The sequence below is a fragment of the Danio rerio genome, chromosome 24 (genome assembly GCF_049306965.1).
Source record: "Danio rerio strain Tuebingen ecotype United States chromosome 24, GRCz12tu, whole genome shotgun sequence".
Taxonomy (NCBI): domain Eukaryota; kingdom Metazoa; phylum Chordata; class Actinopteri; order Cypriniformes; family Danionidae; genus Danio; species Danio rerio.
This window is the reverse complement of record NC_133199.1, coordinates 43,057,884-43,085,475: the sequence shown is the minus strand read 5'-3', so window position 1 is coordinate 43,085,475 and position 27,592 is coordinate 43,057,884. Positions and strand designations below refer to the sequence as shown.

At 37.7% G+C, this 27,592-nt stretch overlaps 1 protein-coding gene across 1 annotated transcript; it reads left to right on the top strand.

Moving 5' to 3' along the window:
• The first annotated feature begins 376 nt into the window (after positions 1 to 376).
• kcnj12a (potassium inwardly rectifying channel subfamily J member 12a) lies at positions 377 to 27,331 on the top strand. The gene is made up of 2 exons (XM_005162907.6): positions 377 to 825; positions 22,173 to 27,331. The coding sequence occupies exon 2, from the start codon at positions 22,337 to 22,339 to the stop codon at positions 23,648 to 23,650; it is 1,314 nt and encodes a 437-aa protein (XP_005162964.1). The 5' UTR covers positions 377 to 825; positions 22,173 to 22,336; the 3' UTR covers positions 23,651 to 27,331.
• Positions 27,332 to 27,592: the final 261 nt, after the last annotated feature.

Below are 27,592 nucleotides of genomic sequence, written 5' to 3'. Positions count from 1 at the left end.
TAGAGTTCATTATTTAAATGTATAAATGTTTATTATAAATCATGCAAATGCATTTCAGTAATGAGTAATGAAAAGAAAGTGCTCAAAGTCATCAAACTGTCACGAGTGCTTTGGGAAAAGATCAGACACTGAATGAAACTACATTCACACACACACACACACACACACTAGCAAATAAAAAAACCTTTTCATAGAGGAACACGGAGAAAGTTAGTGAGGTTTTCTGTTTGTGTTTGAGTGTGTGTGTGTGTGTGTGTGCGCGCGCTTATGACCACAGCAGAGCATCAAGTGACAAAAAGCTGGAAAGCTTGTGCCGTGGGAGGGAGAAACAGAGCGAGAGAGAGAGAGAGAGAGAGGGAGCGAGAGCGACAGACACACAGAGAAATGAGAAAAGTGCAGTACTGATAGATCTGATGGAGATGAAGTGAGCAGGTGCATTAACACAACTCTGCTATTAGAAAAGAAAAGAAGAGCCAAGTGTGTGTGTGTGTGTGTGTTTGTGAGAGTGTGTGAGAAAAAGAGGACAAGAGTGTTTTCTCCATCAGGACTGCAGGACTTCTCCAAACTCAAGAGACTTGAGTCAACTTGAGCGTTCGGTCTGGAATATATCAGCTTTTCCAAAATGGCACGAGTGAAAAAGGCAGCAGAAGACGGGATATGACTCTGACATGGACGATGTGTGTGTGTGAGAAAGCCATGGCAGAGCTCTGGATCTCCATCACGAGCTGCACAAGCTCTCATCAAATGCTCCAGTTTGGATAACGCAACCACATTGCCACACACACTTACACACACACAGGGCGAGGACCCCTTACAAAACGCAAGGTAAGCAACATCCCTGTAAAACTTCAGCATTGTTTTGTGATGTGTCGCTGTTCTCTATCATATTACATCACTTGTTACATCACTGCTGTCAATGCCAATTAAAAAGAGCGCTCTAAAAATAATGGGGGAAAGTTGGTAAGGGGTTAAACGCAGCGAGTGCACAGCAGCTGGGGTCTATGAGTTTAGTACTGCATCAAACACACCGAGGCATACAAATAATACTAAGAGTAACATTAAAAACTGATGCAAACTAAATATGCTAATTAATATCAGTTCATTTACTGTTTTAAAATGAAGCACAGAAGCAAAAAATAGATGTTATTGGTCATAATCACTGATTTTTCATTAGGGTTTCATTAGTTAATGCATTTACTAACATGAAGTAATATCAACAATACTTATACAGCATTTATTAATCACAGTTCAACATTAATAAATGCATTATTAATATCCAGATTCATGTTTGATAACATTAGTTAATGCGCTGTGAGTTAACATGAACGAATAACTGTATTTCCATTACTAATGTGAACTAACACAGACAAATACTGTAATAAATGTGTTGTTTTATTTGTCGTTTAATGTTTGTTCTTCTTAGTAAATGCATTAACTAATGCAACCTTATTATAAAGTGTTATTGGTTTTTCTTTTATGCTAAAAATAATTGGATTATTACTTAAAGATCACATTCCCTGAAGGTACTTTGTAAAGTTACCACTGTAAATATATCAAAACTTATATTTTAAGTAGTAATGTACATTAAACATTGCAAAAGAACTTTATTGATAAGACCTATATTAGGTGATTTGTTTATTATATATTAGGTATATTAGGTGACTTGGACAACTGTTAGGGTATATAGGTAATTTTTATTATTTGGCATATTATATTAAGTGATTTGGACACCTTTTAAGGTATATATGTTGATTTTATGTTAGGCATTTGCAATATATTGGGTAAATAGGTGATTTGGACAACTTTAAGGGTATATTAGGTGATATTATGTTAGGTATATTATATATTTGGTGAATTGGACAAATTTTATGCTATATTAGGTGATTTAAAATTAGGTATATTACAGTATATATTAGGTATATTAGGTGATTTGGACAACTTTTAAGGTATATTAGGTGATTTGTATATTACATATTAGGTATATTGGGTGACTTGGACAACTGTTAAGGTATATAAGTAATTATTAATATTTGGCATATTATATTAAGTGATTTGGACAACTTTTATGCTATATTAGGTGATTTTTTAAAATTAGGTATAATATATATTATATGATTTTGGCAACTTTTAAGGTATATTAGGTGATTTTTAAATTAGGTATAATATATATGATTTGGACAACTTTTAAGGTATATTAGGTGATTTCATATTAGGCAAATTGCAGTAAATTTTAGGTATATTAGGTGATTTGGACAACTTTTAAGGTATATTAAGTGATTTTTATATTAGGTAAATTATATATTATATTATTTGGACAGCTTTTAAGCTATATTAGGTGATTTTATATAAGGTATATTACATATATTATGTGATTTGGACAACTTTTAAGGTATATTAGGTGATTTGCTCAGTATTTCGATTTTCTTTGCAGATTTTTAAATAGTTGTGTTTCAGTTTTCATCTTATTTATCTATTCTCAAATCTCAATTTCAAACAAACTGACTCTTATTACAGTCTTTGTGGTCGAAATTAATGAAATAAATCATATAGCTGTAAAAAGCTAACATTATAGCATGTAATATAGACACTAAATAATCAAAATGAATTAATTAAGACCGAATTAATCTCCCAATGCGTAAATGTTTGAATGTGTGTCTGGAATAATCAGTCACTGAACTTCACTAGAACATCGTTTACTGACCTGATTATAATGACCTGATATTGAGCACAAAGTTATGCATACTAAGTGTGTGTGTGTGTGTGTGTGTGTGTGTGTGTGTGTGTGTGTGTGTGTGTGTGTGTGTGTGTGTGTGCTGTAAGAATCGCAGAGACTTTCTGCTGCAATCTGGCCAAAGGAAACATCACTTTATATTTCATTTTAATAATGTAATGGACAGAATGAGCTTGTAAATTCCAACTTTTATTATTTATAACAGTCAAATTCTCCAATAGTGACACATCCTACAGTAGCAGCTCAAACACACACACACACACACATTTACTCTCTCTGTTTGTTCAAACTACTTATTTGAAGCGAGTTGTTCTTGAGTTTTTTGGGGGGCAACTTAATAGTTTTATGTTCAATCCACTTAAATTAGTAAAAACTACTGTACTAGGTTAACTTAATTCCTTCATGTTGTCCCAACACAAATCGATGGTGTGGATTTTACAGTGCATTTTTTACAGTGTACAAGTGATCCAAACAATGGGTTTAGTGAGTGCAAATTACACATTGACAATAGGCAATAGGCTTGGGGGGGGGGGGGGGGGGTTCGGTATAACGGTAGTTTGTATATTACAGTAAATAAAATGTATGTATTTATTTAAATTATATCTATTCTACTAATACACCTATTGAACTTTTCAGCGTTTTGAGGGATATTTAGTGTATTCTGACCTACAGTCTCCACTGATTTGCTATTTCAAAGATCTCTGTTTAAACTATACAGACTATGCAGCTAATTTGACGTTACTTTTATACTACATGTAAAAACAAACACCTATTGTACAGGAAAAGTGACTTTGAACACTTATATGTCGATCGAATCTCTAGATTTGCTGATTTTAGACTGTTGAATTCATTTTATCTCGCACAGGCTGATTGGTGTGATTATGCATTCACAATGGTATGAACCGTTATAGGGGTGGTCAGATGTATATTTAAATGATCGATTATTTTAATTATTAATATTATTATTTAAGATGCAGATCAGAGCAAACTATTTCTCACTATTTTAAAGGCTGACCACTCATTTGTGTTGTTTTGTCGCCCTTCAGGGGGGATCAAGTAATTGGGGGAGTCAATCGCCCCCATATATCTCCCTGTAATCCGCACCCTGGGTATAGTAATATGTGAACAATTCTGGGACAATAAATGTATATGTGCAGGTCACAGGGGGCTCCAGTCACATGATCTGCAACTAATTAATAGTTTACATTGAATTGCCTGATTTAAAATGAGCATATACTGTAGTGTCACACCAGATGGTTTTCAATGACGAAACGCATCTAGTGCCTACATATATGTACTGTATGACTGAAGATAAAATAATTGCCATTTAAAAAAATAAGCACTTAATATAATGCAAAATATTCCTGAGATATTTATTAATGATTGTACTAATAATATTAATGATTTTATTGATCGAAGTGTGCTTGAGACAGTCACACCGCAGGACAGATTTGAGATTTTGCCTCTACTTATGTTCATTTTTGTCATGTGCCACAGTGAAAATGAAACGTTCTGTCAACAACACATGTATTCAAAGCCTGAAGACCAAAAGAAAACGTTCTGCATTTACTTATGAATCGTGTGTCCAAATGAGGACATCTCTGAATGTCCCACGAGGAACGTTTGGTCACATTTAACTTTAATTCTGTAAACAAGAAATGGAGTCTCAGACTAACACACACACTTCTGTTTAGGAGCTACGTCTGTGATGATGTTCATATAGAACACAATGAGATATAGTGTGTGTGTGTGTGTGTGTGTGTGTGTGTGTGTGTGTGTGAGAGAGAGAGAGAGAGAGAGAGAGAGAGAGAGAGAGAGAGAGAGAGAGAGAGAGAGAGAGAGAGAAAGAGAGAGAGAAATGTGTGTGTGTGCGTGTGCTGGTTTATGTGGTTTACGAGGACTTTGTAAAATGACATGGGCATGACCCAATGTCGAGATGGTTAATTAGGGCATGCCTTGAGTTCGGTGTTGGGTGTAATTAATTACAAAGTAGCTTAATTACTGTAATTAAATTACTTTTCCACTAATAAAAGGTAGTAAGGGAGCACAACAGTTTTTTGGTCATCTAATTACAGCTACTTGCACAGAAATTCAACAATTCAGATTTAGAGGAAACAAACAAATCAATTCAGAGAAGCAGATTCATTGTATTATTTTATTAAACAAATATATTTAGCAGAATTAGTCTATTTTAAAAGAAAGTTACATTTACATTTAGCTTAGATGCTAATGCTACTTACAATTGAGGCATTCAGCGATTTAACACACACAAGTGCTGATTATACAGAGGAACTGTTAGTGCTCAGAGAATTAACTGCTGTATTAAACAGGGTTGTTTTTTTTTTTTTTTTGGAGAGAGATGTTTTTACAGGTGGTTTGTCAAACCCCCTCACCTGTGTGAGGCACACTGTCATTCATTCAATTATACATTCATTTTCTTGTCGGCTTAGTCCCTTTATTAATCAGGGGTCGCCACAGCGGAATGAACCGCCAACTTATCCAGCAAGTTTTTACGTAGCGGATGCACTTGCAGCCGAAACCCATCTCTGGGAAACATCCACACTCACATTCACACACTACGGACAATTTAGCCTACCCAATTCACCTGTACCGCATGTGTTTGGACTGTGGGGGAAACCGGAGCACCTGGAGGAAACCCACGCAAAGGCAGGGAGAACATGCAAACTCCACACAGAAACGCCAACTGAGCCGAGGTTCGAACCAGCAACCTTCTTGCTGTGAGGCGACAGCACTACCTACTGCGCCACTGCCTCGCCTTTTATAGAGATATGGAGTGATTATAATAAAGCGTCTTGTGCAAATGTGGGTCAAAGTGTCAGAGAAATGAAAGAGAGTTCTTTCTATAGGTGGTTTGTCAAGCCCACTCGCCTGTGTAAGTCACACTCCCAATTGCAAAATGACAAAAAAAAAAAAGATTTTTATCAAGAGGATTATAAGATATTTACCAAGAAAATAAATCCAGTAACTAATTGACGCCAATATATGGCACGTATAAAATATTGTGTCATGACTTTGTAACGTTTTATGTTTCAGTACACATAATGTTTACCTTTTCTTAAGTATTTCATTTTTAATAAATCTAAAAGCTCCTGCTTTGACTCAAATTTAAAGGATTGAAAGAGTTTCTATTGTCCGAATTTAGATTTACAGAGATACTTGTATGGAGTACTTATTGAGTGCAGTAGTTCAATTACTGTTCAGACTAGTAATTATAAAAGTAATTTGAATACAATTGTATAGCTGTTAAAGGGAGGAAAGTACAAAGCATATTTAAGATCTAAGGGCCCTATTTTAATGATCTAAGCACATAGTCTAAAGTGCATGGTGCAAAAGCATTAATCATTCACTTTTGCTATATTAAGGACGGATAAATATGCTCTGCGCCACGGCGCATGGTCTAACAGGGTTGTGCTTTTTTTTCTTAAAGGGTTATGGGTGTGTTTTGAGAATAACGTGCATTAAACTAATCAAAGTCTCGTCTATCATTCCCTTTAAGGGTCAGTTGATTCGCAGCCATGTTGTATTTGCTATTACAAGGCGGACTTTGTATGTGGGAAAAACTGAACGCTTCACTAGCGAGAAAACAGTCAAACAGATTATCTGCAGCGCGAGGATAAAGAACGACTCCACTGACTACATCCATTAGCCAACATATTTAATTTAGTTTAAGCGCAAAGATTTGTGTCAAAACTATTTCTAAATTCAGTTTTAATTTTCAGCAAACTAATAAATGAACACTAATAACAAAGTGTGGTTATATCCAAACACACGACCTGTTCTTATGCCTCATATGGTGATGTAGACGTCTCCAAAGGGTTGCATTGGTCTGAAAATAGCATCAAATCGCCCCAAACACCACCGATTGCGCCGGGTGTATGATAGGGCCCCAAGTCTGCTTCTGTCAGAGATGTTATGTTGGTCCTATATGTATTTCCTTTATAAAAACAAAAGTTAGAAAATTCTAATTTAATTCTGTAATTAATTAAATTTTTTATATAATTAACATCAAACTTAAGGGGATTTTGAACAATCAAAAGTTGCCAGGGAGTGCAAAAGAAGCTCCTTTGAACCCTGCTGCCTCCAAAATAACAGCCTGATCTCACGAGAAAACGTAAGTATTTTACGTTTTGCCAGTTTAGTGGCTAATTCGTACGAATTTGTACGAGTTCAGTCGTACGAAATGGTACGATTTTAAAAAGGAGGCGTGGCACCTGACCCCACCCCTAACCCCAACTGTCATTGGGGGATGAGCAAATCGTACTAAATTGTACGAATTAGATCGTACGAATTCATACGAATTAGCCACTAAATGAAAAAGTTACGAATTGCCGTGAGATTGTGTTGAAAATACTCAAATTCAGCTGCTCTTTTCTAATGACTTTGATGGGTTTAGATGCTGAAGACTCTTCACTGTTGGACAAAACAATGTCTACAAGCACACAACTAAAGCCTCACGCTTATCAATAATTTAAGCAGGCGTGAAGAAATGCATCGCTGACCACTTTCACATGGACGCAAACAATAGACTACATAATCTGCTGTACATACAGACACACTTTATTTATTTATTCATTTATTTATTTTGTTATAGTCATAGCTAAGCATGCACAGTTAATTATTAGAAATTTATTCGCCCTCCTGTGACAATTTTATAATTTAAAAAAATATTTTTCAAATGAAAATGCAAGGGTATTTTCACAGTATTTCCTTTTTTATTTTTCTAATTCTTTTTTGTTTGGCTGTAATATAAAACATTTTTTGTTATTATTTAAAACTGCTAAGGTCAATATTTATTTACTTATTATTTTTAGCAAGGATATTTTTCACAGGGGTATTTTTCACAGTACTATATTTTTCTTTTTTGTTTGTGTGTTTGTGTGTGTATATATATATATATATATATATATATATATATATATATATATATATATATATATATATAAAATATATGTATATTTTTTTTGGCTGGAATATAATTTTTTTTATCATTGTCTGAAACAAATAAGGTCAATATTTATTTATCTATTTTTTATTTATTTATTTATTTTTTGTTATAGTCATATCTAAGCACGCACAGTTAATTATTACAAAATTATTCACCCTCCTGTGACATTATAATTTTTAAAAGATTTTCCAAATTATATTGCAAAGATACGTTTTATTGCAAAGTATTTTCTATTATATATTTTTTGTTTGGCTGGAAAACAATTTTTTTATTTTTTTGAATAATATTTTTAAAATATTTTCCAAATAACATAAATAGTGCAAATATATCTTTCACAGTATTTTCTATTATATTATTATTTTTTGGCTGGAATATAATTTTTCTATCATTAAAAAAAAGCTAAGGTCAATATTTATTTATTTTAGCAAGGATATCTTTCACAACATTTCCTATTACATTTTTCTTATTCTAGTTTGTTTGGCAAGAATATATTTTTATTATTATAAAACCGCTAAGGTCAATTTTTTTTTTCACTTTAATGTTTTAATTTAATATTTTCTCGATTGTTTTCAGAACAAACCACTCTTGTCAAATGATTGAATCAACATAATCAACATAACTTGCCAATAGTTAACTTAATTAAGCCTCTAAACACTTTAGGCTGTATACTAGCATCTTACAAAACAACTAGTAAAATGACATATTGTCATCATGGCACAGATTAAAAATAAGTTATTATATTTTAAACAGCACTTGAGAATTTTTAAAAGTTATTAATAATTTTGTCTTTAATAATTGTCTAGTATGCATTAGTAATCGTTATTTATAATAATATTTTGAGTATCTTTTTTGCAGTGTGCATCAAAGAAAAATACTTATAACACATAATTAAATACATAAAAAAACATTTATTTAATAACTATATAGCAAAAGTTCTAAGAGATGTATATATATCAAAAGATACTTACAAATTAATTCAGAATTTGATGACATTTGAGCGTACACTGACTATCTGTCAAGCATTGCATAATGTTGTGTTTTCACCCAATTAACAGAAGAAAATGTTTGCAGGAAGAAGACAGCAGGTAACTAGATAACTAGGCCGCCAGCGGGTCATTAATCACGATATGCTCAATTTCACCAGAGCAGCTTTTAATAATAAAGTTAAAAGAATACTGTCGCATTTTATTAAGCACAAATACTCAGATCTCTGGAGGAAAAAGCAGGCAGTCAAGTTTAGGTCAGTTCAATGCCAAATACACATGCAAGGTCAGAGTTCACGACAGGAAAACATGTGACCGTAACTCAACACATTTACACTCGGTGGACAGAATCTCACCCGTCTCTGCAGGTTTAGATGATGATAAAAATGCAATTCAACGCTCCAAATCATTCAATAATTCATTGACTACAGTGTAACCTGATTAAAAGCTGACAGAGAAAACTGGAGAGTGACAATCCAGCAGTTTATCTACAGTATCGCGACTGGAAACGTGTCAACGGCATTGCTTTTCTTGCTGCAACCTTTATGTAATTCACTTCTTTCAGATTTATTTTTGACACGGCATTCATTTTTAACAAAAAATTAGCTTAAATTACACAATAAATATCCTGGGTTCCACACAAATCCATCAGGTTAACATTACTGTTTTTATCATTTTAAGCAGATCAAAGACACACAAATCCATTAGATTAACTTTATTATTTTTACCAATTTAAGCAGATCAAACATAAAACAAGTTGTCAAAAAAAAAAACACCTTAGGAATTGTGTTGATTCAGCTCATTTTAAATAAATAGTTTGAACAAGAAGCAAAATATATTTTAATGGAATCTACTTCTTTCAGTCACATGACATTTATTTTAGACTCTACATTAATTTGTGATAAAAATAAGCTTAAATTACAGTGTAAAATGCTGGATTACTCACAATTCCTTCATGTTGTTCCAACACAAATCCATTAAGTTAACTATTTTTACAAATTTAACTGGATCGAAAATAAAATAAGTTGTCCCCAAAAACCACAAGAATTGTGTTGATTTAGCTCATTTGAAATAAAATAATATAATATATTATGATATATTTTAAAAGAAACTACTTTGTTCATTCATATGACATTTATTTTTGACGCTACGTTAATTTGTAACAAAAAATAAGCTTACATTGCACAGTAAATATGCTGGGTTTCACACAAATTAATTACCTTTACTTCTGTTTTTACAAAGGTAAGTGGATCGAACATAAAAATGTTAAGAATTGTGTTGATTCAGCTCATTTTAAATAAGTAGTGTGAACAAGAAGCAAAATTATTTGTTGCAAAATGTTGGGTTACTCACAATTCCTTAATGTTGATAAAATAAAACAGTTATTAGAAATGAGTTGTTAAAACTATTATGATTAGAAATGTGGTGAACAAATCTTCTCTCCATTAAACAGAAATTGGGGAGAAAATTAAAAGGGGGGGGGGGGGATATTTCAGTGGGGCGAATATTTCTGACTTCAACTGTATATACATTTTTTTTAATAATCATTTTTTAGGGTTTTTCCACCTTTATTATGACAGGACAGTAGAGAATTCAGACAGGAATACATTGGGAGCAGAGAGAGGGGAAGGATAAGCAAAGGACCTCGAGCCGGGAATCAAACTCATATCGTCGTTAGCACATTGGTGCTATATGTCAGCACACAGTACCACTAGGCTAATGGTGCTGACTGAACAATATTTTTAAGTGATTGCTAGAGTTTTCATTGAAATTTTAATTTTAACCTGCACAGTTTTTAAATGAAGTGTTGTTTCATATGTTTATGGAGTTCAATGTTCAGTCATGTTGGACATTTAAAAGTGTTTAAAATACACACGGCGTAATACAACTTTGAGTGTTATCATCAATAACATGTTTGTTAGTCTAATTCTGCTTGCCATTTATTTGTGATAAATTGTTAAATCTAGCAATCAGTCTGAAATGTGTTTACATTTCCTATTTTTTAAGTGCACTAACAATCATGAGTTTATATTACAATTATGTTGGATTTTCGTTAGTCATTAGTTACAATACATTTACATTTAGTCATTTAGCAGACGCTTTTATCCAAAGCGACTTACAAATGAGGACAAGGAAGCAATTTACACAACTATAAGAGCAACTATGAATAAGTGCTGTATAGGCAAGTTTCAGGTGTTTTAAAGTGTAAGAAGCAAAGCATTAGTAATGTAAGATTTTTTTTAATTATTTTTTGGGTACAGTTAGCGGTGGAGCCAGAGAGGCAATTGCAGATTAGGAAGGAAAGTGGAGACTAAATAGTTGAGTTTTAAGTTGTTTCTTGAAGACAGCGACAATACATACAATTAAATAAAATACTAGCTAATCAGACAAACTAATTTTCACAGCATTTGCTTTTATAGTTTTCTTCTGGAGAGATTCTTATTCTTTTTAGTTTGGCTGGATTTTTTTTTTATGCTAAAACTGCTAAGGCCAATTTTGTTAGCACACTTACATTTTTTACAGAACAAACTACTGTCAATCAATGACTTGTCTAATTAACCAAACTTGCCCAATTAACCTAGGTAAGCCTTTAAACTGCCCTTTAATCTTGCAAAATAACACACTGTAAAACCCAATAGTCAACTTGATCAGATGTAATGAGTGTATTTAACTCAAAATTGACTGAAAGTTAACTCTACTCATTTAAAAAGTTTTGAACTCAGTGTTAAAGGTAATGTGTTAATTAAATACCTCATTACTTCAACTTAAATGGAGTAAGTTCACAATACTCATAACTCAAATGGTTTACAGCAATCGGTTTCCTCAAACAGTTTGAGCTGCATCAACTCATTGGGTTTTACAGTACTCAGCTGGTTTGAGTTCTCTTCATTAATGGGTTTTACTGTGCTCAGATTGCTTCATTTGCTTAAATGGATTAAGTTCACAGTACTCATTAAGATTAGTCTTTGATCTTAAATGATTTGTTGCAATCGGTTTTCTCCAATGGTTTGAGTTAACTTAACCTTTTGGGTTTTAAAGTGTAGTAAAATATTATGTACTGCCATCATAGAAAAGACAAAAGAAATTAGCTGCTAGAAATTGGTTTAAAATGTGTTGCAAAAATCTTCTCTCTGTTAAGCAGCACTAGGAAAATATCTACATAACTGATGTAAAAAATGTCAGTCCAAATTGAAAAGTTGAAATAATTATGAGCAGTATTGCATTATTGCATTTTGTACATTAGGTCACTTATTTTCTGTCAATTTTGTAACAGCTCCTGGCCAAAATATAGTGAACCAAAAAAGAAACTCATCTCTGTTATTTCCATGACCCACATTCAGCTCCGCTTGGGTTCATGGACAGACATCATGACATTCACCGGTCAAAACTGCAGCTAAAAACCAGAACTCACCGTTCCCTTACAACCTCCTGAGGGGGGACCATAGCCCAAAAACCAGCCAACACACCACGGCACATCACAACTTTTGCTGCTGCATTCCAGTGATGACCGTGCAACAAGTTAGGGATAAAGTACATCCAGGAGGTTGTTTCCGCAGAATAAGGGCTTATCTGCATAATACTGTATGTTATATAAAACTGAAATGCTATATTCTGTGAAAACAACTATCCTTGATGTACTTTATCCCACATATTACAAGGCTACTTGCCACAAAACATACAAACAGTTGAACAGCATAGAAACTAAAACAGCTAATGGAGTATACACTAACCTGCGGATTATTCAGACACAAGATGGCACCAAAGGCTCAAAAACAGTGTCATGACAGACAAGCAAATACATATAAATGTGAATGTATGTAAATGGAAGTGAATGTATTCACTGATGGTAAAACTTGATTCTCAGTTTCTGGGTGAGTCTGGGTTATTTAAGGGTTGTTATCTCAGAAAAACATAGCTTGAGATGTTGCAACTGACCAATCAGAATAGAGTATTCCCAACAGCCTAGTAATAAAAAGTTGTATTAACAACATCAGGTGCATTCAAGTCACTTTCGTCTGCACAAGATGGTGTTGTACTTATAGTTTTTGAAGTATGAAATGAAGAGCAAACAATTTGCATCAATTACGTTTTGTCACTGAAAACCACAAGAGTTAACTTTGCATCCATTAATTCCACCCACTGATTTATGTGTAATAACGATTATATAACGGAATACACTCACCAGCCACTTTTTTAGGTACACCTGTCCAACTGCTAAGGTAAATTTCTAATCAGCCAATCACATGGCAGCAACTCAATGCATTTAGGCATGTAGACATGGTCAAGACGATCTGCTGCAGTTCAAAGCGAGCATCAGAATGGGGAAGAAAGGGGATTTAGGTGACTTTTAACGTGGCATGATTGTTTGTGCCAAACAAGCAGCTCTGAGTATTTCAGAATCTGCTGATCTACTGGGATTTTCACGCACAACCATCTCTAGGATTTACAGAGAATGAAGAAAAAGGAAATATCCAGTGAGCAGCAGTTCTGTGGGCACAAAATGCCTTGTTAATGTCAGAGGTCAAAGGAGAATGGCCAGACTGGTTCCAGATGAAAAAAGAGCAACAGTAACTCAAATAAGCACTCGTTACAACCGAGCTCTGCAGAAGAGCATCTCTGAACACACAACACGTCCAACCTTGAGGTGGATGGGCTACAGCAGCAGAAGACCACACCGGGTGCCGCTCCTGTCAGCTAAGAACAGGAAACTGAGGCTACAATTCACACAGACTCACCAAAACTGGACAATAGAAGATTGGGGAAACGTTGCCTGCTCTGATGAGTCTCCATTTCTGCTGACACATTCAGATGGTCGGGTCAGAATTTGGCATCAACAGCATGAAAACATGGATCCATCCTGCCTTGTGTCAGCAGTTCAGGCTGGTGGTGGTGGTGTAATGGTGTGGGGGAGATTTTTGTGGCACACTTTGGGTCCATTAGTATCAATTGAGCATCATGTCAACGCCACAGCCTACCTGAGTATTGCTGCTGACCATGTCCATCCCTTTATGAGCACAGTGTACTCATCTTCTGATGGCTACTTCCAGCAGGATAACACACCATGTCATACAGAATCATCTCAGACTGGTTTCTTGAACATGACAATGAGTTCACTGTACTCAAATGGCCTCCACAGTCCCCAGAGCTCAATCCAATAGAGCACCTTTGGGATGTGGTGGAATGGGAGATTGGCATCATGGATGTGCAGCCGACAAATCTGCAGCAACTGAGTGATGCTATCATGTCAATATGGAGGAAAATCTCTGAGGAATATTTCCAGTACATTGTTGAATCTGTCATGAAGGATTAAAGCAGTTCTGAAGGCAAAAATGGGGTCCAACCCGGTACTAGTAAGGTGTACCTAATAAAATGGTTAGTGAGTGTATTTAATAATAAATATGTAATAACGTTTTTTGCCATTTTTGTGAATTCAACTTGTAAATATGATGCACCCTACATGACTTAAACAAATCATTACATTACCCATTGCTAAAAGGACAGATTTTTTAATGCACAAAACTTACTGGTGCAGTTTAGCATATTTGACTTGCTACTTTTTTACACTTTTACCATAAAGTTACCATGAATTGAATAAAGCATGTTTTCATTCTGTGTAATTCATTTAGATCCATTCACAATATAAATTTAGTTTCATTTATTGCATGATTTTAGATTTCTCTAACGCATTTACAGGCTTTCTCTGACATCTGATACAGGTTTGATGATGAAACCAAAACACAGAGACCTCAGATACAAGACAATACTACTGTGTGTTTGTGTGTGTGTCTGAGAGAGAGACAGAGAGAGAATGCATGAGTGTGCATCTGAGTGAGTAAGTGTGTGTGTGTGTGTGTGTGTGTGTGTGTGTGTGTGTGTGTGTGTGTGTGTGTACAGATCAGGTATCATGTTTTTCAGGCACTTATTGTAAGCTAACTGCAGACAGCACAGAGACGCTTCACTGTAATTATGTAATGATGTTATCAAGTATCACATCCAATAAACAGATCTTTATGTGAAATGAAGAGAGAGCTGGAAAAAATATCACAAAAAGTCAAATTTTCTCTTCATACAGTACAGTTAACCACCGTAACTAGATCTAGGAGATTCAACTATCAAGGAACAGGGGATCACAGAAACTTGAGGGAGGAGCATCCACACATCATCCCCTAACAACCATCTGTCAACACTCTAGCAACCCCATGCCACTCACATTCCACCAACATTATGGTGCATCAAACATTTTAGTGAAGTGTTCAATCCAATTCAATTCAATTTGATTCAGGTTTATTTGTTTAGCACTTTTCATAATAATTATCATTTCAAAGCAGCTTTCCAGAAGGTGTACATTATTGCATTACAATCAAATTCAGAACAGTAAAGGTTATTAATTACCATAACTTTATTAGTAATAACTTTTAAAATTAACTACTAGGGTTCTCATGATGCCATTAATTTGTTAGGATACAAATTACGAGATTACCAGGAGAGTATCACTTGTTTGCGGGCATCCAGGAGTCTCTGTACATTTGCCAACCCGGGCTCATTGTGGAAACGTAGCCCCACAGACGTATCTGCGGGCCGCGATTCACGTCCCGGGAGGTACGTATTCGAGCGTTTTTTTGTTTTCGCGGATCCGCGAGAGGCCGCTGTGCGCTTTTTCGCGTCTCGGGCGGGCACCATTCGCGCCTGCGCCGTTCTCGCACGAAAAGCCACCGGATCGAAAAAAAAAAAAAGCCCTCGTCTTTGATTTCGACCGCGTTTTCGGATCCCGCCGTGTTCTCGCCCTTATTTTCCGGATTCCGTTTTTCGTCTTACCTGATTTCCAGAACCCGCTGTTCCCCGGACTCGATCCCGGTCGTCGTCCACCGCGGCCGGCTCCGGCTCCTCCTCCTCCTCTGGGGCCTCTGCTCTGCCGACGCAACGCTGTGAGCTAGACGGACAAACTGATTGCGTCGGGAAAGCCCTCCACTCGGAGGCGAGCCGTCGGCCGGCGAGCGCGAAGAGGAGGGGCGGAGCGGCGCCACACCGCCCCGCAGCGTTCGCTTGAAAAAAACCAAACACGGCCTTTATGTACCTCCGGCCACGTAAATCGCGGTCTCCAGAAACGTCCGCGGGGCTACGTTTCCAGAATGAGCTTGGGTTAACATTTGCAGATAACACCCGGAACTTCCTGCCCTACTCATAATTCTCTCTTCATATAGCCGTATGCCTATTACATATCTGAAATACACTGTGATATAACCGGGGTCGGATCATATTGCTTTCTCACTACAATCGATCCGCTCCAGAGTTCGTTCCAATTAGGGCTGTGCAAAAATATCAATATATCGCGATAATTTCTTTTACGATAATGTATCGATAGTTCAACCTGAAGTATTGATTCAAGTTGGGCCAAACAACCTCCTCCTTTGCTCTAGTAGATGTCGCTAACTCGCAATCAACAAAACGCTAAATAGTATGGTATCAGAAGTAAGCAAAGTGAGCATGGTGGAAAGCTTCCGTCTGCCTTAACTGATATTGCAGAGTTACTGAAAACTGCATAGGAGGAATGGGACATCAAATGGAAGGACCCGTCATTGTAACAGACAATGCGTCAAACATGACCATGGCAGCACAGCTGGCCGGCATGTTGCATGTAAAATGTTTCATGCATGCCATCAATTTACCTGTGCGACCAGTTTTCACAGCAAAATGTTCACAATGTTCACTGTCCGTTTCTAATAGTTTACCGCATATTAGATCACTGTGTTCCAGTCTTGTTTACTTGATGCATTTACATTTTTTTACTTGCTTTAGTTTTATAAACTATTTCATTTTTATGAAAAAAAAATTTTAGTTCAGTGTTTAATAACAGTATGCATTTAATACAGTTCATTGAGTTCTCGGTTCAATCACACTTTGCAGTTTTGCAGAATTGAAATGGATAGAAAATAAATTGGAATTGAAATTTTAATTCGTCTGTTGACTTTAACAAGTTGTCAATATAACATGACACACATACTAATACAAACTATTGCAATATATCACAATATGTATTGTATCGCAATATATATGATATATTGTGTCGCGACCCATGTATCGTGATATGTATCATATCGTGAGGTCCTTGCCAATACACAGCCCTAGTTCCAATTGAGCCAAGACCACCTCATTCAGGTGATCTCAGACCGATTGATTTGGCATGGATCCGAATGCGATTGCTGGTTTCACATATGCCAAATGAACCACGTTAACTGGGCAAAAGAGACAGGTTCCCAAACAAAAGTCTAGGTGTGAAAGCACCCTAAGAAACTAACTGAAGTACAAATTAAGCAAGTATTAAATGGGAATTCATTCATTCAGTCAGTTTAGCTGCAACCCAGTACTGGGAAACACCCATACACCCTTATACACACACTCATACACTAGACAATTTCAATTCCCCTATAGTGCATGTTTGGACTGTGGGGGAAACCACAGCACCCGGAGGAAACCCACGCCAACATGCATGGGGAGAACATGCAAACTCCACACAGAAATGCCAACTGACCCAGCCAGGACTCGAACCAGCGACCGTCTTGCTGTGGCGCTACAGTGCTAGCCACTGATGCACTGTGTTACCCACTAACAAAAACAAAAGTCAACAAAGCAGAGATCAACATCCCATATATCAGTCCAAATGCATAACTAAATGGAAAACACAAAACATGGAGCCTTGGACATTTCCTACAGTGTATTTAAAATAAAGTAAAGTGTAGGAAAAGTCAGTGAGTAGTCGTGTAAGTGTGACAGCAATGACGTCGCAGAAGCAGGCCAGACTAAAAAAGCACGAAACCTCTCTGAGCTCCGACTGCATATATTTAGATTTCAGGCCACGGGGTTTCCTCCCTCCTTGGTCTTTGTCGTACATCAGTTCTGTCTCTTTTCCCTATTTTTGCTTCATAACCTTCATTCTTTTTGTGCGTGTCTTATGTTAATTTCTGTCTACCCCAGCTAACTCACCTCCCTCCCCCTCCGCAACCCATTTAGCATCTCTAGAGGATCATGGGACAGCACCCATGCAGACGAGGGTCTCCAGAGGGTCTAAATGATGTGTTTAAAGCTCACGCATGTGTGTGCAAACTCTCTCATACACACACTGGAAACTGGCGCACACACTCCCAAAATGTTAACACCCCTTTTACGTCAGTCTGCCTTGGCTGCACATGTTCGGGAGGGTAAGATTCGGGTCTCTCGGGGGACATGTGCGGTTGTGTATCTGTGTGATTTGATAGCCAGAACATCTCTGTTGTGTTAAGCAGCTTTAAAACAGAGATCTGATCAATAATGTAGAAGCTCAGAACAAAAACAAATACATGAGAAACCTGAAGTGAGTCCAGCGTCCTTCCTCGACCTGAACTCACCACTTCATATTAGAGCTGCATGATATTGGAAAAATCAGACAGCGCCATGTTTTGTGTTTATTATGTATTTAGATTGAGATATGAATGGATAAATAGATAGATAAAACCATGGATGGATGGATGGACAGATGAATGAATTAATAGATAGTACGATGGATGGATGGATGGATGGATAGATAGACAGACAGATGAAAGGATGAACAGATAGATATAACCATGAATGGATGGATTGATGGATTATAGATAGATGGACGGATGAATAGATAGAACAATGGATGGATGGATGGATGGATGGATAGATGGATAAACAGATGGACGGATGAATAGATAGATAGACAGATGGACAGATGAATAGATAGATAGACAGATGGACGGATGAATAGACAGATAGACAGATGGACGGATGAATAGATAGATAGACAGATGGACGGATGAATAGGTAGATAGACACATGGATGAATGAATAGATATATAGAACCATGGATGGATGGACGGATGGATGGATGGATGGATGGATGAATAGATAGATAGACACATGGACAAATGAATAGATAGACACATGGATGGATGAATAGATATATAGAACCATGGATGGATGGATGGATGGACAGACGGACGGATGGATAGACAGATGGACGGAGGAATGAAGAATGAATTAATAGATAGTACGATGGATGGATGGATGGATGGATAGATAGACAGACAGATGGAAGGATGAACAGATAGATATAACCATGAATGGATGGATTGATGGATTATAGATAGATGGACGGATGAATAGATAGAACAATGGATGGATGGATGGATGGATGGACAGATGGACGGATGAATAGATAGATAGACAGATGGACAGATGAATAGATAGATAGACAGATGGATGGATGAATAGATAGATAGACAGATGGACAGATGAATAGGTAGATAGACACATGGATGAATGAATAGATATATAGAACCATGGATGGATGGATGGATGGACGGACGGATGGATGGACAGATGGACGGATGAATAGATAGATAGACACATGGACGGATGAATAGATAGACAGATGGACGGATGAATAGATAGATAGACAGATGGACGGATGAATAGATAGACACATGGACAGATAAATAGATATATAGAACAATGGATGGATGGATGGATGGATGGACGGACGGACGGATGGACGGATGAATAGATAGATAGACAGATGGACGGATGAATAGATAGATAGACAGATGGATGGATGAATAGATAGATAGACACATGGACGGATGAATAGATAGACAGACACATGGACGGATGAATAGATAGACACATGGACGGATGAATAGATAGACACATGGACGGATGAATAGATATATAGAACCATGGATGGATGGATGGACGGACGGACGGATGGACAGATGGACGGATGAATAGATAGATAGACAGATGGACGGATGAATAGATAGATAGACAGATAGACGGATGAATAGATAGATAGACAGATGGATGGATTAATAGATAGATAGACAGATGGACGGATGAATAGATAGACAGACACATGGACGGATGAATAGATATATAGAACCATGGATGGATGGATGGATGGTTTGATGGATTATAGACAGACGGCTAGATGAATAGATAGAACCATGGACGGACGGACGGACGGACGGACGGATGGATGGATGGATGGATTGATGGATCATAGGTAGATGGACAGACGGACGGATGAATAGATAAGATAGAATAGCTAGATAGATCCATGGATGGATGGACGGACGGCAGGTAGATGATAGATAGATGGATGGATGGATGGATGGATGGATGGATGGATAGATAAACAGTTAGAAGGATGGTTAGATGGACGGACGGACGAATGGATAGATGAATGGATGGATGGATGGAGGGACCAGATAGAACTACAGACAGACGGATGGACAGATAGATAGAATTTATTAGAATTAAAATAAAACATTAAATAGTGGTCTATGGTTTTCTGGAGAGTCAAACAGTATTCAGGCAGAGAAACAGAATACTCAAATAGATTACATGAGTTTTACTTTAAATGATCACACAAACACAAGCCTTAAAAACACAAGCATTTGATAAACTTTCACTCTATTATGCTTAAACCTTGGGGTATCTCCTCAAATCTCATGTGTTTTGAACTGTAGCTCCCGGTAAGCTGTATTCCAGACTCAACATTGCAGATATCAATGCTGAAACAATACATCCACCCTACTTCATACAACATCAATGAGGGAAAATATCATCACAAACACCAACAAATCCGTCAAAATGACCCAAAAGCTAAACAGCCTCAATTACTCTTCAAGATCATTCTGAGGCTGAAAATAAAAAGTGCACTGGACCCAATGTCACAGTCTGAAACAAGGTGAAACCAAAGTATGCGAATGCACTCATTTTGGCACATTTAGCTCTAAAACCCATTGACCTGCCTACCTAGAAAGCATACTAAGAATCACAGGAAGCATCTTGACATCAAACATCTCTCTTCAGTCTATTTTTAAGCCAGCACTGTGTGCTTTTTTATTCACAAAGAGAAATTCTCAAGAAAAGTTTAAGATTGCAAAGGGAAGTAACAGAAATCGTTCAGCCAAAACACTCAAAACATTCTTTTTTTTTGTGTTTTGGGTCTTTTCTTTTTTTTTTTTATCCACTAGTAAAATCCCAGACCACCCTAATATAAATAAAGCATGCAAGTAACACGTGCTGCATGCGTCCAATTTCGCATACTTAAACTAAATCCTATGCACATTTATGTGAAGTAAAAGTTCATACTGAACTTTTGAGTGGACAACAGAAGAGTATGCAAGATTTAGGACAAACTAGTTCCTCGTAAATGGACCGTTATGTTGCTGAGTTGCATCCCCTGTCAATCATCTCAAATCGTCCACATTTATTTTTAAATGCTTATCTTATTATAATCTGCCAATCACGAGTCTTTTCATGTAGAGAAATCTTGAAATAGTGTGTGCAATAATGGACAGTTGTATACTTCGAATTTCTAATAGAAATTGCAGAGCATCTGGGAACCTTTTGGCATAATCTTTTCAACATACTACGATTTGGGACATACTAATTGTATTTTTGAACACTATTTAGGACAGAACTGTCACGGTTCTGGAGAGGAAGGGGGCAAGGACTCAAGTGCAGGGAAATAATGGGTATTTATTGATAAAAAAAAAAAAGCAAAACAGCAAAGAAACTACCCTGAGGGGGAAAATATTAATAAAACAAATAAACAAACAAACTAGACAGGGCAGGCTGGCGATCTGGAGAACAAGACAGGGAACGACGACATCAGATGACGAACTGGCAAAGAACAGCAGACAAGAGGGGATTATAAACTGTGGTAAATTAACACACAAACAGATGAACATAATTAACTAATAATGGGTTAACAAGGGGGGTGGGACTAGACAATAGACGGGAAAGCGCTTGACACGGAGAGACAACACAAGCCATGCGCTCACATGAAACGAGACTAGGACAGGCAGCCAATGAGAACTCATTAACCACGCGCTCATGACAACACAAGCACGCGGTGCATGTAAACATACACCACGTGCTAAACAACACCAACAGAAGACTGAATGCAAGACACGAGCACACGATGAATGAAAACACTCACCGTGCACTCACACACGCAGCGTGCATGTGCCATCCCAGCGCCGGCCAAAACCGAAACTAACTGGACAGAGAGGCTGGGAATGAAACACCACGCTGCAGACAGACAAAAACACAAACACGAGGACAAGAGCGTGCGTCCGAGGCACGCAGAGCCTGCACGGCCGATTCAAGCAGGAGCGCGCACGCCCTGCACACACCCACGCACACAGAGACAGAAACAGGACAAGACAGAGCTAGTGTCCGGGCTCTGCCACCAAAACAAGAATTTACAAGACCAGAGTGGCAGAACCCTGACAAGAACACAACCATCAAGCATTGTTTAAGCAATGCCCAAGCAAACATTCAGAACATCCTAGCAACCACTATGCAAGACACATTTGATGCAAATCTGTGTTGTTATATGCAGTGTCACTCTCTTATTTTAATTGTAGTTTTCTGAACTGAGCAACCATGCTGCACTAATGATCCGTTTCTTTTTCTTAAGGGTCTGAGGAAACCGGAGGGCTTCTACTGTTGCTTGGATTTGTCCCAGCATCACTACAACTAAACCACCCACCAACCTGGACTTGTACCACTACTACTACTAAACCGCTCCAAAAGAGAGGAAACACCAGATTGGAAGCATAGGACAGGGGAGCGATAAAGAGAATGAGCGTGGGTCGGATTGGTCGCTACAGTATAGTGTCAACTGAGGAGGATGGTCTGCGTTTGACGACCATGCATGGCGGAGGGATGAATGGATACGGCAATGGCAAAATCCACACCCGGAGAAAATCCCGCAACCGCTTCGTCAAGAAGAACGGACAGTGCAATGTGCAGTTCACCAACATGGACGAGAAGTCCCAGCGATACATGGCGGACATATTCACCACTTGCGTGGACATACGTTGGCGCTACATGCTAATCGTTTTCACGCTTGTTTTCGTGATTTCCTGGTTAGCGTTTGGCTTGGCGTTTTGGGTTATCGCGCTTCTTCACGGTGACCTGGACAACCCAGCAGGTGATGACAACTTTACGCCATGCGTGCTACAAGTCAACGGCTTCATCGCAGCGTTCCTGTTCTCAATCGAGACGCAGACAACAATCGGCTACGGTTTCCGCTGTGTAACAGAAGAATGTCCTCTCGCTGTGTTTCTCGTGGTCTTCCAGTCCATCGTGGGCAGCATCATCGACTGCTTCATGATTGGAGCAATCATGGCCAAAATGGCACGTCCCAAGAAGCGGGCACAAACTCTGCTGTTCTCGCATAACGCCGTCATCGCCATGCGTGATGGAAAACTGTGCTTGATGTGGCGGGTCGGCAATTTACGAAAGAGTCACATTGTTGAGGCGCACGTTCGGGCACAGCTCATCAAACCGCGGGTTACGACTGAAGGAGAGTACATCCCGCTCGACCAACTGGACATAAACGTTGGTTTCGATAAAGGACTTGACCGCATCTTCCTCGTCTCTCCAATCACCATCCTGCATCAAATTGACCATGAGAGTCCTCTGTTCGGCATTAGTAAGCAGGATCTGGAAACGGCAGATTTTGAGATCGTGGTCATCTTGGAGGGCATGGTGGAGGCGACAGCCATGACGGCACAGGCTCGAAGCTCCTACTTGGCCAGCGAGATCCTCTGGGGGCATCGCTTTGAGCCGGTGCTGTTTGAGGAAAAGAACCAGTACAAGGTTGATTACTCTCACTTCCACAAGACCTACGAGGTGCCGTCCACCCCTCGCTGCAGTGCCAAGGACATGATGGAAAACAAGTACCTGGTGGTTCCCACCGCTAACTCCTTCTGCTATGAGAACGAGCTGGCGATCCTGAGCCACGAAGAAGAGGACGACAGTCCAGAACGGATAAAGCCAGAGCGAGCAATGAGCCTCAGCCCGGAGAGAACCCCTCGACATGACTTCGACCGGCTGCAGACGCCTCGATGCACAGAACAAAGGTCATACCGCAGGGAGTCGGAGATATGAACCTTTACCGTGACCTTTTTGATACTCAAGTTTCGTTCCTGGAGATACTGGAGCTTCTACAAATGCAGAACAATGCAAAGTGCCATACGGAAAGAGTGAGCGTGTGAATGAGCAAAAAACAAACGAATGAATGTGCAAAGACGTTCAGCGGAGATGCTGATTCAAAGAGAAGGGTCTTTTATCCCGCACGGAAAACTTGAATCTTTTCCTCAAATTGTTTCAGTAGAATAGTTCAGCTGATAAACAACTGTTGATTCCTAAAGGGACACTTCACCCAAAAATGAAAGGTCTATCATCATTTACCCACCCTTGTGTCATTGCAAAATGGTTTTACTTTCTTCTGTTGAACATAAAATAGGAAATAGTTTTAATAAACTTCCACCAAAAATAGTCGGAGTCACATGAGAGTGAGTAAATGATGGCCATTGTTTTTGGTGCACCATTCCTTCAGCGTGTAAATATTTCTGCATAGATACATGGTTTTGTGTGCTGTATTAATTTCTAGCGAGAGAAATGCGAAGACATTGTTAATTTTACAGCGAAAAGAAAGAATTAGCTACTTTATTTTTGCATTCAATCCGAGCACAAATGACAAGCAATGTCGGGACACACTATCCCTGGAGATCTACACACACATTGATCAGTGAAACATGATAAATTCCCCTTTACAACTGCACTACCTAGACAGATTAAATGAACAATGTGAGCACCTGAGTGTAATGTGTGTGTGCGCGTGTGTGTGTGCAGCTGAGCACAATGCCTCATGTGAGACGCACAAGGAGAAGGTTAGAATGCAAACAGTCCTGAAACTCCTGACCACATGCTCATGCATATATGTTATATAGATATATTTACAGCATAATAGAGATATATATTTAGGTAGGCAGATATATAAAGTACTGTAGACATTATCAGTTTGCACCAAGTAATGCAGCGGCAAATCTTCAGACAACTCAATGGGGATAATCGTCTTATTTCTAACTATTTAGATCAGTGGTTCTCAAACTGTGGTACGTGTACCACTAGTGGTACGCGGGCTTTCTTCTAGTGGTACACGGAGGAATGAAATATGTCATGTACATGCTACATACATTTCAAAATGGATTAAAAATTATTTATATAATATGCCATATATGATATATAGTCTAAATTTCTGAGGTAATCTGCCAGGTTTTTTAACTGTGCAGAGTTGTAGCTGCTTTAAAGGGCCTACTACGCTACTGTATTTCAATACTGCTCATTTTGCTGGTACTTGGAGAGACAATTTTTTTCTAAGGTGGTACTTGATGAAAAACGTTTGAGAACCACTGATTTAGACGGTTCATCTTTCGTCCTTGAGGCACTGACAGAAATGCCAGATAGAAAACTCTGTGTGAATCCAGAAACTTCCCTGCAAATGTTGTATTTTATTACATTTACGGTCTTAATATATTTTAACTTCCTGTTATATTTTCATAGATTTTTTTGAAGGGGATTCTAGAACGCCAACATTTACTGCGTTTCTATACATAGATTACACAATCTTACAAGTCTAACCAACTTGAAATGTAACAAACGAGAATGATTGTCTCTCAGAATATTCCCCCATCTATGCACACGATTGGACTAAGTGTACAATCTGCATTTCTTCAACGTTTTTTCTATTATTGTGACAAACACTTCAAAACATCTTGATGCAAATTAATTTAAGGAATGTTTCAGGTTAAATAAAGCTGTCAGTTTTCACTGTAATAATGTTATGGCATCTGGAATTCACGTTAAAACTAACAAAACAAACATCATGTTTACAATAATGCACTTAAGAAATACATGGGGCATGTTTTTGTTCTGAAACCTAGTGAGCTCTCAGTGTACGAAGCATCTAAGAAAATCTCTCTTGACGCAGAAAGTGTTTGTTTGAAGTAGCTTTGACTTGCTTTGTCAAGCTTTGAAACTTCAAGAATCGTTTGATTCGAATCGATGATTCTGCGTTAGGCATGGGCCGGTATAAGTTTCTGATGGTATGATAACCTTCTATAAAAATACCACGGTTATCGGTATCACGGTAGTGTGATTACTGCTCTAAAATAAGTCATTTTTTAAATGTCTGGGTAAAACATTCACGCTAAAACTAACAAAACAAACATGATGTTTACAATAATGCACTTAAGAAATATATGGGACATGTTTTTGTTCTGAAACCTAGTGAGCTCTCAGAGTACGAAGCATCTAAGAAAATCTCTCTCGATGCAGAAAGTGTTTGTTTAAATTAGCTTTGACTTGCTTTGCTTTGATTCTGCACTAGACATGGGCCGGTATAGGTTTCTGACGGTGTGATAGCCTGGTAATAATACCATGGTTTCTCGGTATCCTGGTATTGTGATTACTGCTCTAAAATAAGTTATTTTTTAAATGTCTGGGTAAAAAAAACTACTTTATTCCCCATTAAACACAATATATTTTATTTTAAGAAATATTTATAATATTTTGGAGCAGTAAACATGTCAGGCTAAATCATTTTAAAAAGTCATTGACTTCTGCTCTCTTATTAGTTTCAAAAACAGATTTCTTTACGTCACATTAAAAAAAACATTACCCTTAGTTAATGTATTTTAACAAAACACGGTATTAAATACTTGACTTTCCCAAACCGCGGTAAACCTTGAAACCAGTTATCGTCCCATGCCTATTCGGAAACCACCAAAATCACACGATTTCAGAAAACGAGGATTCTTTTCATCTTAACTGTTTCCAAAGGTTACAAAATGATAATGTTAATATTGGCAAATACACAATTACAAATAATAGTAGCTTTAAAGTAAGCATTTTGACAGGCTCAGGTTAAAGTTTTTAAAAGTTTTGTTTCTATCATGAGTCATGACTGACGAGCTGGCACAAACTTTCCATTTTAAGTAACGTTAAAGGGCCATGAACCATGAAAGGGCCATGATTTTGGGACAGAAGCAGAGTTCTGAAAGTATCACGACAAAATGTGTAGATGTGACATAAAATCTCTTAAATTTTAAATCCTGTCATAATGTGAAGCCAGCGAATGAACGGCACGCACACAGATACCACCTACAGGAGCACAGTGGTATCGCACAAAGACATATTCATCCGCCTAGAAAAGTAGTCCAACCTAAACATCGATTTCCTAACAGATTTTCTAACAGGCATTTTAAGGGAATCGTTAATAATAACTACATTGTGAGCTTAATTTGTTTATTAAACAATTGCAAACAACTTTTCCATACAGATATCAATAAGTGCAAACATGTTGTTTTGCTCGTTGGGATGATCGTCTGTAGTAATCTACAACACATCGCATACGCTTAAACTGAGCTTTAGCTTTATTTATCACGGAATATTCCTTTAAATAAAAGACAAAAATTGTCAGACAGGATTACTGGAAACTGTGGCTCAGACTGATGCTGTGTGTGTCTTTATGCCATCTGTCTATGACTGTATTCTGAACGTATGAACGGCACATTCAAGAAGCAATAATGAACCGATTAAAGCAATACGTGATGTACAGTAAATATCAAACCCGAATGATCAGGACTACACGTTTAGGTTTCACCAGTTTAAAGAGAAGCAATGTATTCCCTGAGGAAGCACAGAGAGCTTGAATAATATCTTTTGTGAGCTGTACTGTACCTTTTGTATAAAAAAAGAAAGTAAAAGAAAAAATGATTCTGTTTGCGTCTGCTTTTTACTATCCATACACCCATATATCTGTCCATCCATCACCTTATCTATCCGTCTATATATCCATCTATCTATATATCCATCCACCACCATCTATCTATATATCCATCCATCTATATATCTATCCATGCATTCATCCATCTATCCAAAGAGCTCTGCAACTCTCACAAGCTCACCCACTGAAGCTAAGCAGGGCTGCGCCCGGTCAGCACCTGGATGGGAGACCACATGGAAAAGCTAGGTTACTGCCGGAAG

Bases quoted from the DNA above. Each gene is read 5' to 3' on its own strand.
- kcnj12a (XM_005162907.6), top strand. From the start codon at position 22,337: ATGAGCGTGGGTCGGATTGGTCGCTACAGTATAGTGTCAACTGAGGAG.